The sequence below is a fragment of the Dermochelys coriacea genome, chromosome 1, assembly GCF_009764565.3.
Source record: "Dermochelys coriacea isolate rDerCor1 chromosome 1, rDerCor1.pri.v4, whole genome shotgun sequence".
NCBI classification, from domain to species: Eukaryota; Metazoa; Chordata; order Testudines; family Dermochelyidae; genus Dermochelys; species Dermochelys coriacea.
The window spans coordinates 133,127,602-133,141,287 of NC_050068.2; the positions used below are offsets into that span (position 1 = coordinate 133,127,602).

Sequence of the window (13,686 nt, forward strand, 5' to 3'; positions counted from 1 at the left end):
TAGATAGATAGATAGATAGATAGATAGATAGATAGAAAAAATATTCGTAAGTATCTAAGCAGTACTGTAAGAGCCTGCCAGAGTCAGTGATTGGATGAAACAAACTTTTACACAATAAAGAAACATTTTATGAGGCTAGAGTGATGCAAAGAAACAAAATGATATTGTTTAAATAATCTTTTTCATAGTGAAATACGGGGGAAAGAGTTATCCTAGGGTAAGCATTTACATGTAACAAAAGTGAGAAGCTATCTTTTCATAATAAACATAAAGAAAGAAAAGAGGCATTGAAATAGCTCTGGAAGTAGAATTCTGGAAAACAAAAGTTTTTGATGGTACTATAGAAGTAATTGAACCATTATCAAAATAGATAATTCATATTTACAATCAGTTATTAAACTAGAGAATAGTACACCGACTAAAGGAGAACAAGTAGGTACAATTTATTTAGGGCTTGTTTAAATGGTGTGTTAATGTGCACTAACATGTCACACTGCTGGTCTACACTAAAAGTTCCCTACTGCACATTGACATAGTACTGTGACGTATATCAACACACACTAGGGAACTTTTAGTGTGCACCGGCAGGGTCCACACAGAAGTGTGCAGTGGAATTTGCATCCCAGCTGGTGCACACTAATGCACTATACAGACATAGACAAGTCCTTAGACTCTCAAAAAAGCTTGTAAATAAAGATTTTCTCAAAAGACTATTAAAGACACTCAAAACCCTAGGATGGAAGATAAAATCCTACCACACATTCAAAACCGGTTAAGAGACAGAAGACAGAGTTTAGGAACAAGTGGTCAGTTCCTTGTGCATAAGGAATTTATAGTAAAGCATGTCACCAATCAGTTCTAGAATCAGTGTTATTTACTATCTGTTTATTAACTAGCTTGAAAATGGGATGAATAGCAAATAGAATTTTCTCAAAAAACTAAATTATTTAGTTTACTAAAGACTAAAGAAGACTGTGGGGAAAAAGCTAGCAAGCTGAGCTACATGATGGATAGTTAAATTTACAGCAGTCAAGTGCAAGGTAGCACACACTGAAAGAAATAATTAAAAATATGGTTATTCTTTGTTCAAAAAGGAGTAAAGTATCAGAGTAAAATAAAATATAGGAGTAAAATATCAGAGTTATGAACACCTCAGGAATGGAGGTGTTTGTAACTCTGAAATGTTCGTAACTCTGAACAAAACATTATGGTTGTTCTTTAAAAAGCTTAAACTGAACATTGACTTAATATAGTTTTGAAACTTTATTATGCAGAAGAAAAATTCTGCTTTCCCTTTATTTTTTAGTAGTTTACATTTAACACAGTTCTATACTGTATTTCATCCCCTACCCCCGCCGCCTCTGTGTGTTCAGTGTTACATCTGTTCCCTTAGTGACAAATGTAAGGTTTTACTAATTTTCCTTCTCTTATCACTCCAGAGCAACACAGCTGCAGGAGAGTAAGCTGGATTCTATTCTGCCAAATGAATCGTCAACAGAATTTTTTTTTAAACCAAGTTCCAATTACAAGTAGTTAGCTCTCAAGAGCCTAAGGATGTTTGCAGGCAAGTAATCTAGTCTTAGGTTCATGCTGTTGAATGCAATAGTTTATAAAGCATCAACTATCCATGATTCAGTGGAATATGAGACCCCTCATTTTCCATGTACCACCAAGACCTTGTTGGATGATAGTCTTTTGGCGCAACTGCCTCCACCTGGGTGCTGTATTTAGTGTGTGTGCAGACTGCTTCTATATGGTGCTGAATAGTTCAATGAATAGAAGAACTCCAAGTCTGTGAAGAAGTCATAAGAAAAATAAAACTGAAATAAATTAATACTTCACTCTATTCTAGCATGTAATAGTCTCCATTGCACTATAATCTGTTCAATTGTATTTTAAAGCTGAATTTTGGTTTTAAGAAATTTCTGGAAAAGTATGGCAATTAAAAATATGGGTAAATAAATAAGGCCAAAAGCTGGAAATTTGATGTGAGATGAGGAAAATTAAGTGTATTTGTATTAACTTATTCAGCAAATAATGTTCATAATTTTGTTAGGCTATTGAATCACCTAAATCAATTGGAAAAACTATTACAAAAATATTTAAAAATAAACATGACCACAGGCATTTAATTTTTTTCCTGAAATATATCAGCAATCTTAATGTGATAAAGCTTAATTATAACATTTATTCACACACATTTCAGATCAACATGGAGCTTTATTGATGAATCATTAAAAAACGAACAAAACAAACTGAAAGAAACATGTGCCCTTTCTAGAAATGCACAAACAGTCAAAAAAATTACACTGGCTCAGTAGCTATATTAGTTACAGATGTCATTTCAAAACTCCATTCTTGCAGTTAATTAATATATCAACATTGGTGTCAGAATGCTAAATGCCATTAATGCTCGTTCATAACTATAGTTTTTGATTCCAGGCCAACTTTTCTGGAGCCTCTTCTAAAACGGTGACTACAATCTTTCTTTCTGATAATCTTAAAAACAAAACAAAAAATCCATTTTTGTTTTGTGCCCTGTCCACACCTAATGGCAAACTTGCATGCTTTGGGCTACAAAGCCTGTCCATCCTGTGATGGACTCATCCTGTTAGCTGCCAGCCACAGCTGGTCTTTTTTGCCTCAGGGAAATACATATACCTGGCCGGTGCTCAGTATGAATATGAAAATCCCATGATACCTGCCTCAAGTTTTACCTGCTGGAGAAATCCATGTGGATCATCTCCGTTCCAGAAGAGAGAGGATCTTCCTCTAGATTGAATCAGGCTCCCATGAAGTCATCCTCTGATAGTGCCCATACTTGCTGGCGCACCACTCCTATAACCACTGTGGACAAGAAGTTGATACCAGAGAGAGACTCCGCACTAGTGACCTCTGCATTTGTGACCCTGGTTTCAAATCCAGCACCAAGAGACGAGGGAAGTCGGAGCACAGAGGCAGACACGGATCCAGGAACCACTCGGTGTCCTTCCATAAGGAGAGGTGGAGACAAGGATCAGCCCTCCAGGGAGAAGACTACTAAGCTCTCTACAATTGCAAAGGCTAGTGAACCTCTCTCAGTCATAAGCTTGGCTCTGGAGAAACATGTCCCAGTACCGATCTTAACACCATCCATAGGACTGGTACTGACATCAGCAACACAGTTGTGAACGGAACCTGCGGGCTCCTTATTAGAGGAACCAGTACTGACGATGTCCCAGGTACCACTGCCTCAATTGGCACCAATGGATACTCCCAACACGGCACTGAAATAGCTGAACAAGTTGGCACCAATCATTGAGGACATTTCTTCATCATCCCTATCTCCAGGGCACTCATGCTTGCTGATCTCATAGAGAACCCTTTCCTCTGAAAACCAAGGAAGGCTCTATAGAATGGTCTAGAGGCTTGTCCCTCAAACCTCTCTATGGGTGGCACTAGACTGGCCAGCGACAAGCAAGCTAGCCATACTGATATAACATGCCACCATGGACATGTTGGGGACCCCTATCCCATGCCTCTGGGAGCTGTTCTTCCCACCCTACAAAGAGGAAATTAAGGTCCACCTGTGCACCCATAGTCAGATTGCTATCACCTTTCTTGGGAGAAAAGAAGCAAGGAGTTGAGGTGAGTGCATCTGAATGGGGGCACCCTCTCTTCATGTCCAGATGAAGCTGTCATCTCTGCCAACATCAGCTCTGGACAACTTCAGGGCTTTCCAGGAGCTGCTTTCCAGAATTGCAGAGACCCTGGATACAGAAATCTCTTTAGAGGTTTGACAACCTGTGCTCAGCTACACCAACCCGAGTCACCCTTCTGATTAACGAGAGTATCCTAATAGTCACAAAGTCACTGCGACAAACACCTGCCACCGTACCCCACCCACAGCCAAACAAGCAGAAAGGCATTGTGAGGTGCCACAAGAGGGTTTTGAACAGTACTTTACGCACCCAGTGCAGTGACCCGAGCCTCAGCAAGTCTATGCCTACTGTGAGGTAAGCGAGGCAAACCAACACACTGGAGGTTACCTTAAATTTTAAACTGTCTAACTGAAAAATCCCAGAAATTTGGCAGGAACAGTAATAGAATATAAATAATATAAATAATGTAAAGTAGCATCAAATACTTGCTCAGGAAAATAAGAAACATTAAATTACCATCACAATAAGTTTTTTTACAACATGCTGTGTCACCCCAAGAGGGAATTGATGACTCCTCTCCCTGGCGGCAAAGTCCAGCTTCACCCCAGCTATCCCATCTTTTCCTCTCTCTGGCTTTTGATGCTCCATTACTTGGATGCTACGGGGACTGCATTTCTTTCCAACAGATGCACCAGCGAACAACAGCTCCTCAGCTGGAGGGCCATACACCTTCCCAGGCACCCAAACAGTACTAATGTGGACACAAGAACAAATGGATACAAACTGGCCACCAGGAAGTTTAGACTTGAAATTAGATGAAGGTTTCTACCCATCAGAGGAGTGAAGTTTTGGAATAGCCTTCCAAGGGAAGCAGTGGGGGCAAAAGATCTATCTGGCTTTAAGATTAAACTCGATAAGTTTATGGAGGAGATGGTATGATGGGATAACGTGATTTTGGTAATTAATTGATCTTTAAATATTCATGGTAAATAGGCCTAATGACCTGTGATGTGATATTAGATGGGTGGGATCTGAGTTACCCAGGAAAGAATTTTCTGTAGTATCTGGCCGGTGAATCTTGCCCATATGCTCAGGATTTAGCTGATCGCCATATTTGGGGTCGGGAAGGAATTTTCCTCCAGGGCAGATTGGAAGAGGCCCTGGAGGTTTTTCGCCTTCCTCTGTAGCATGGGGCACGGGTCACTTGATGGAGGATTCCCTGCTCCTTGAAGTCTTTAAACCACGATTTGAGGACTTCAATAGCTCAGACATAGGTGAGAGTTGTTTTGCAGGAGTGGGTGGGTGAGATTCTGTGGCCTGCATTGTGCAGGAGGTCAGACTAGATGATCAGAATGGTCCCTTCTGATCTTAGTATCTATGTATCTATATTAGACACACAATTATCTAAAAGCACAAAACTGTGGGTGCAACTTGAGAGTCTGGTTTGAGGTGTCCTCAAAAATTTGGCCATACATGTGTCACCCTGAACTTATTTGAAACTGATTGTATAGTAGCAATGATAGTTTGCCATGTTTTAAAGAATAACAATAATTTCCATTTGCTAGGAAAAAAGGTTGCTTCAGTTAAAAAAGTTAATGTTGCACAGTGCAGCTTGATTATGGCAATGACAAAAAAAATACAATATAAAATATAGTATTTTTTTACATTGGGGAATAAATGACTAGGTAATGTATTAGTTTGGGTAACACAGTCCTATTGCAGAAGATACACATTTCAGAATACAAATCTCATAAAAATGTGCAGCTATTAGATAAATATGTACTTCTTTAATCTTCACTGTACCTTTATCTCTGTTTTTCTCCTTCCCTAATGAGTCCAGTTTCTTTCTTAAGGATTTTTTCCTCTTTTGTCCATCTATAAGAGAAAGAAAAAGAAATATGTGAGGAGAAAGAATAGTTAAAATAGCATTTTCCATAAACTAGAATATATAGGGTTAAATTGTCAATCGCACATGATTGGGCATACTGAGAAAGGAAAGGGTATAAGGAAGTGTAAGTGTGTGTGTGTGTGTGTGTGTGTGTGTGACAAATGCCAGGGACAGTCACAATCCTTGAGTTCAGGGGAGCACTGAGACTCTTTCCGTTCTGTGCTCCTAAGAGGGTCTATGGAGGAGGTGGGTCCATAGTATGCACATCCACCCACACACCAGTTTGCACAATGGAAAGATCACAAATGATACATAAGTATTAGGTTTCAGAGGGATAGCTGTGTTAGTCTGTGTCAGTAAAAACAAAAAGGAATCCTTGTGGCACCTTAGAGGCTAACACATTTATTTGGGCATAAGCTTTCGTGGGATATAACCCACTTCATCAGATGCATGGAGTGAAAAAAAGTAGGCAGGTATAAATATACAGCACATTAAAAGATGGGAGTTGCCTAACCAAATGGGGGGGCTGGGGGGTCAGTGCTAACGAGGCCAATTCAATTAGGGTGGATGTGGCCCATTCGCAACAGTTGACAAGAAGTGGTGAATATCAACAAAGGGAAAATTACTTTGTATAGCGCTAAAAAGGCCAATTCAATCATAGTGGATGTGGCCCATTCCCAGCAATTGACAGGAAGGTGTGAGTATCAACAGAGGAAAAATTATTTTTTGTAGTGACCCAGCCACTTCCAGTCTTTATTCAGGCCTAATTTGATGGTGTCAAGTTTGCAAATTAATTACAGCTCTGCAGTTTCTCTTTGAAGTTTGTTTTTGAAGTTTTTTTTGTTGAAGAATGGCCACTTTTAAATCTGTTATTGAGTGTCCAGGGAGACTGAGGTGCTCTCCAACTGGTTTTTGAATGTTACAGTTCTTGATATCTGATTTGTGTCCATTTATTCTTTTGCATGGAGCAGGGATCTCAAACTCAAATCACCACGAGGGCCACATGAGGTCTAGTATATTGGCCCAAGGGCCACATCATTGACACCGTTCCATACAAAGGTGCAAAAGCCCCCCCATCTGCCCCCGGCCCTGCCCCCACTCCACCCCTTCCATGAGGTCCCGCCCCTGCTCCACCTCTTCCCATCCCTTCCTGCCCCAATTCCAACCCCTTTCCCAAAGTCCCCACCCCAACTCCACCCCTCCCTGTCCCTATTCCAACCCCTTCCCCAAATCTCCACCCCTGCCCCGCCTCTTCTCCGCCTCCTCCCCTGGACACGCCACGTCCCCACTCCTCCCCCCTCCATCCTGGAAAGTCCTAAGCACCGCTAAACAGCTGTTTGGCTGCAGGAAGCGCTGAGAGGTAGGCGGAGGAGCAGGGATGTGGCACGCTTGGGGGGGCAGGAGATGAAGGGAGCTACGGCGGACCGCAGGAAATAACTCTGTGAGCTGCATGTCTGAGACCCCTGATGTAGAGACAATGTACATGGCAGAGGGGCACTGCTGGCATATGATTGCATATATCACATTGGTAGATGTGCAAGTGAACGAGCCCCCGGATGGCATGGCTAATGTGATTAGGTCCTATGATGGTGTGATTTGAATAAATATGTGGATGGATTTGGCATCGGGCTTTGTTGCAAGGATAGGTTCCTGGGTTAGTGTTTTTGTCATGTGGTGTGTGGTTGTTGGTGAGTCTTTGCTTCAAGTTGGGGGGCTGTCTGTAAGCGAGGACTGGTCTGTCTCCCAAGATCTGGATGAAAGCTGGAGGTATGTAAGTATAGCGGTCAGTAGGTTTCCGGTATAAGGTGGTGTTTATGTGACCATCGCTTATTTTTACTGTAGTGTCCAGGAAGTGGATCTCTTGTGTGGACTGGTCCATGGTGAGGTTGATGGTGGAATGGAAATTGTTGAAATCATGGTGGAATTCCTCAAGGGCCTCCTTCCCGTGGGTCCAGATGATGAAGATGTCATCAAAGTAGCGCAAGTAGAGTAGGGGTGCTAGGGGACGAGAGCTGAAAACATAAACATGTTGGCATATTGTGGGGCCATGCAGGTACCCATAGCAGTGCCGCTGACTTGAAGTATAAATCATCCCCAAATCTGAAATAGTTGTGGGTGAGGACAAAGTCACAAATCTCAACCTCCAGGTTTGCCCTGATATTATCAGGGATACTGTTTCTGACAGCTTGGAGTCCATTTTTGTGTGGAATATTGGTGTAGAGGGCTTCTACATCCATACTAACTAGGATGGTGTTTTCTGGAAGATCACCAATGGATTGTTGTTTCCTCAGGAAGTCAGTGGTATCTCAAAGATAGCTGGGTGTGCCGGTAGCGTAGGGCCTGAGGAGAGAGTTCACATAGCCAGACAATCCTGCTGTCAGGGTGCCAATGCCTGAGATGATTGGGCGTCCAGGATTCCCAGGTTTATGGATCTTGGGTAGCAGATAGAATACCCCTGGTCAGGATTCTAGGGGATGTGTCTGTGTAGATTTGTTCCTGTGCTTCTTCAGGGAGTTTCTTGAGCAGATGGTGCAGTTTCTTTTGGTACCCCTCAGTGGGATCAGAGGGTAATGGCCTGTAGAATGTGGTGTCAGAGAGTTGCCTAGTAGAGAGTTGCCTAAGTATTAGGTGTTACTGTTAGACAAGTGGAAAGCAGATTCCACAATCCTACTACTTATGCTTCACCTGTAGTCATGGGGCTATATTTCAGTTACACTGATATACAGCTAATATCTTGGGGACAGGTGGGGAGAAAAACAAGACTCAAGTAAGAATTCTGATAATCATGTCAGATGGTTGCTAATTGACCAACTTCAAAAACTGGATTCCTCAGACAACAAGCTTTCCATCTGTGTATGGCATGTCCAGATCAATTCAGATGGATAAGAATTTTAGAAAAACAATTGTTTCAACATAGTACATTTAAAAAAAAATCTATGGGGTATTAGGCACTGAAGAGTTCATGTAGCAGGGTAGGCAGGTTTCTTCTTGACTCAACTATTTCAAACGGTTGGCTGCCATTATTTTCTTAAGAATATAATGAAAAGTCAACAAAAATGACATTATAACAGGTATAAATTCAATACTCTAGGTTAAGTTATGCGCCTGCTTTAACATGTCACTTTTTGTTTTCTAATATCAAAGAAATATAATAGACTTATATTGAATGTATGAACTACCCTGCTTAGTGATTAATGCATGTTTATGCTTAATATGCTGTTTTTGTAATACACAAAAGAAAACTTATATTTGTTTCATTGTATGGTAGCAAGAGCAACAAATATCGCCTCAGCATGTTTTCTTATACAAAGCAATTTCACAAACAGGCTTTATGATTAGGGTTATTCAGCAGACATGTTACCATATAACAGTATTATTCATACTACCATTAGTTAGACAGAGCTATTTTTATACACTTTCAAATAAGTCTGAATACTGTTCCTGTTAAGAACAAAAAAGTATAACATATTTTAGAATAAAATGTAAAATTCTGCTCTCAATTACACTAGTGTAAATCAGAAATAATTCAACTCAGGTTCAGAATTTAGCCCAGATTTGAAGATATCCCCCATGTGCATTTCTTTTTTCTTTTATAAATGTCCACAGTTTTTAGTATCTCTACATTTTAGACATTCTATAATAGCATTGCAGACAACCTAAAGACACACTCCCCGCCCAAATAACATTATGAGCAATGCTGTTTAGAGCAATGCTGTTTTACTCCCAGTACACTCAACTGAAAGCAGTGTCAAGCATTGGCATAAGAAATATGAGCAAGATTCTAAAAAATGCACGAGTAACACCTGCTGCACACAAAAAATCAGGATTGAACACATGCAAATGTATGTATGCATGCAAAGCCCCAATTTACACAAGAGTGAGCCATAGCTTCTACATCTTTGTGCATGTCCCTTTGCAAGCTGGGACATAGTGCACAAGTTGTCAGGACCAGAAGAGGGGTTTGCAGCAGAATAAAGGACCAGTATGGCGGGGGAAAGAGAATACAGAGCAGAGTCCTTAGAAGACTGCATCCTTGGAGAACAGAAAGAAGCTTTAGAATACCAGGGGAAAGATACTCATCTGGTAGTGTTGGTCATAGGTCCATTCCTTTCCTTTGAACCTCAGCTTTGAATTGATGAGGGACAAAGGAAAACCCATGAAATGAAGAACAAGTGGTGGGAGATCAAAGAGAAGGAGATTCAACAACTCGCCCACACCCATGACATATGCGGATTCTTCAATGCTATCAAAGCTCTCTACAGATGCTGCACCCATGGGCTCTCTCTCCAGGGATAGAACCAACATTTTCAAGGACAACAAAATCAATCAATGGATGATGAAAGGAACACTTTGAAGACCTCCTGAATTGTAACTCCAATGTTGATGAAACATCTTCGATTTAATCCCTCAACATCCCATCAAGGAGAACCTTAGAACTCCATCAGTGCTGAACAAGATAAAGAAAGCCATCAAACAGATGAAAGGCATCTGGAGCTGACAGAATCCCGGCCGAAATCTTCAAAGGAGAAAAACTGGCTCGTCAGCTTCATACCGTAATCCTCAAGATCTGGAATTTAGAAGCAATCCCAGCCAACTTTAGGGATGCCATGATTGTGACCATCTTCAAGAAAGCAGACAAATCAGACTGTGGAAACTATAGAGAAATCATCCTGTTGTCCACCTCCAGAAAGATCCTTGCCAAAATTCTCCTCAACTGACAGTTCCCTGTTGCTGAGGAAATCAGCTTCCAGAATCACAATGTTGATTCAGACCATCTTGGAGTACCAGCAACATGATCTTCACTGCCCGCTAACTTCAGGAGAAGTGCTGTAAACAACACTGTCCTCTATCCCGGGCCTTCATCAGTCTCATGAAAGCATTTGATTCCACCAATCATGAGGTTCTGTGGAGAAGGCTCCTCAAATTTGGATGCCCGCCAAAATTTGTTGCCATCCCCCGACTCCTCCAAGACAACATGTCTGCAATGGTCATCAGCAATGGATCCAAAATGGACCCCTTCTTAGTTAAGACAGGAGTCAAGCAAGTCTGTCATCGCTCCAACCCTCCTCATCACAGACAAGCTTCCCTGCAGACTTGACATCCAGTATAGAATGGATGGCAAGCTCTTCAACCTCAATTGCCTCCAATCCTAGACAAAGATTTTCACTAAATCAGTCACTGAACTCCAATATGTGGATGACTGTGCTCTGTGCACCCACTCAGAAGATCTTCAAAAAAACAGTCAACATTCCCTCCGAGGCCTATAACCAATGAGGCCTTATACTCAACAAAACTAAAACAAAAAGGAGTCCGGTGGCACCTTAAAGACTAACAGATTTATTTGGTCATAAGCTTTTGTGGGTAAAAAACCCATTCTCACCGGACTCCTCGTTGTTTGTGTGGATACAGACTAACACGGTTACCCCTCTGATACTTAACAAAACTAAAGTGCTCCACCAACAAGCTCCAAATCACCATCAATGCTTCCACTATATCTTCTGACTTAAGAGGGATGACTCTTTGTCCCAAGTCAAAACCTCCAGCATTGAAGTTATGATCATTCGCCACAAACTCTGTTGGGCTGGTCATGTTCTTTGAATGCCAAACAATTGACTCTTGAAGCAGGTCATGTTCTCAAAACTGAGTCAAGGCCAATGGATGAGGAGAAGGCAAAAAAAGCACTTCAAAGACACCCTCAAAGCCAACATGAAGAAATGCAACATTGACATAAACTCATAGGAAACCCAAGCCTTCATCTGATAAAAATGGAGAAGGATCTTGAGAAAAGGATCCCAACATTTCGAGAGCCAACAAAGAGAACAGGAAACGGAGAAATGGGAAAGGAGGAAAGAACAGGCTGTAGCCCAATTTAGATCCTCAACAATCTAGATCCTCACCATCCACCAGGAAATGTCTGTTCCAACTTGGATAAGATCTGTGGATCCCAGAATGGCCTCATTAGTTACCTGCAGATCCACCAATCATAACTGGCTATCATTTTATGGAAGACAATCATCCTCAAATTTCGAGGGATCACTGACCATAGATCCATCATCGGACCTATGAACATGTACAATAGCTGAGGATCTGCCTCAAAGACAAGAAAATAAAATGTGAAAGTTCAAGTGAGACAGATGGAAAAGACACTTGAGAATCTTATTGAAGAATCTGATGCTAGTCGCTCTGTGCAACCAAGACGACGGAGAATCAGTTTTTCCCCACCAGAACACATGATTAAATCAAATCTATTTAATATGTAAATATTTTTGGTAGCGATTTCTGCTGCATGCATTTTGGTTATGTCAGGCATAAGGCATTCTGGAAATATTTGTAATTACTTAAGGACTCAGCACATTTAGGCAGCTTTGCAAATCTTAACCTTAAAATTTTCCAATCCAATAACAATAAATAAAAATGTTTTGCATTTATGTAGTACTTTGCTTATTTTCTGTATAGTGCTTTGAGAATAGAATTAATCCTCAAAGCACTCCTGAGAAATAGGCAAGTATTATTATCCTCAAGCAAAATTTACTCATTCTCCTCACTGTAATGCTTTGAAGATTAATTAGCTAATATTTGCAAGTGTAATGCTATGTATAATGAAAAATCATTTAGTATTCTAACCTGTGGTTAGAAGGTGCTTAAACCACAAAGCTAATCCCACCCTCACCCAGCCTTCAGCATATATAATCAACATTTTATTTCTATGCTCCCTTTGTCTATGATATATTAATTTAAATTAATTTAAAAAGCTAAATTAAAAGAATACTAGAGTTGCAAGGTGAAGTACTTAAAAAAGTCAAGAAATGACAAAATAAAGGATGCCTGCTTAATTTTATTTCCATGTGCTCTTGCATTATGAGAGTCATTAATTATACCACCACTTTTTTGCGGAATTCCTACCTCATATGCAGGTCAGAAAGTGCACACAAATGAATCATTTGTTCAATATTTGTTATTTTTCATCTTTCTGCTTCATTCACTACCCAATTCTATGTTGTTCACTGTCCAACATACATGCTAAGGCCACCATTTTGAAAAATAAGAGACTAAGCCAGGCTGACTAGTGCATATTGAAACATCTAAATAAGTTACCTCTTTATCAAAAGTGCTTTATCAAAAGCAGCTGCAATTATAGCCAATGGGTGCTGTGGGGTTCTTGGCATTTTTGAAAATCAGGTCACCTATGATTCTGAACCAAAGCCACTGCAGTGAACTGGAGTCTTTCCATTGAAGTCAATGGAATTTGGACTAGGCTGTAAATAAGGTTTTAGAAACCTAACTTCAGGCTCCTATTTTTGGAAACATGGGAAATTTATGCCTAAAAAGTGAATGTTAGACAAAATTATAAGCATCTGAAAAAATTGTAGACTACAAAGTTGCTTAAACAACTTTATCTCTGGGTATCTGTGACAGAGTGCATCAGCCCCACACTGGCGAGACAAGGGTTAAGGAGCTGCTCTGGACACAGGAAGACATGCCTCCTCAGCTCTGTTGGCAATGCTCCCACTAGAGGGAGCATTCAAAAGGGAGTGGCTCAGCTCAATCTGGGCTGACCAAGGAGGAGAAAGCTGTGTACAGCAGCCTCCTGTCGAGAAGCTGCCAGGACTCCAAATAGCCAGAACTGGGCCTCACAGCCAAGCCACTGAGAGCCAAGAGTGATGACTCGCTATTGCCAGGAGAAGGGGTTCCAGAGACAGACCAGAGAGGAACCCAGGAGGGATCCCAAGACCTATTTGTGGTGACGACAGAGACTGGAGAAAGGGTAGAAAGTGACCCAGGGAACACGCATGAGAGTACCAGAGGCCATACATAGATCTACTGTTTTGAATGGCCCTAGGTTGGAACCCAGTGAAATAGGGTGGTCCCAGGTTCCAGGATGTTTGGGCTGACACTGGCCAGCCATAGGTGTTTTATTACAATGTAGACATACCCTAACGTTCAGATTCTGCTACTCTTACTCAAATTGAGTAGTACTTTACTCTTGTTAGGGAAATCAATAGGCCTTTTTGAGAAGTAAGATAGAGTGGTTAGATGTTGATAGGTGTTTGGCTATGTGCGTGTGTTCCCTCTGCGAACCGCCCAATGACCACAAGATCTGTTAAGAGACAAAGGCACCCAGCCAGTTTATTGTCAACAAAGCATGGTACTAGTATC

The 13,686-nt window shown here is 41.1% G+C and overlaps 1 protein-coding gene across 3 annotated transcripts in view; it reads right to left on the reverse strand.

The window, feature by feature from the left end:
* Positions 1 to 13,686, reverse strand: part of ARHGAP6 (Rho GTPase activating protein 6) — a 516,937-nt gene that overhangs the window by 77,147 nt on the left and 426,104 nt on the right. For all 3 annotated transcript variants that reach the window (XM_038375009.2, XM_038375033.2, XM_038375042.2), the window contains exon 3: positions 5,445 to 5,516. In XM_038375009.2, coding sequence (XP_038230937.1) covers positions 5,445 to 5,516 — 72 coding nt within the window. The remainder of the gene's footprint in view (positions 1 to 5,444; positions 5,517 to 13,686) is intronic.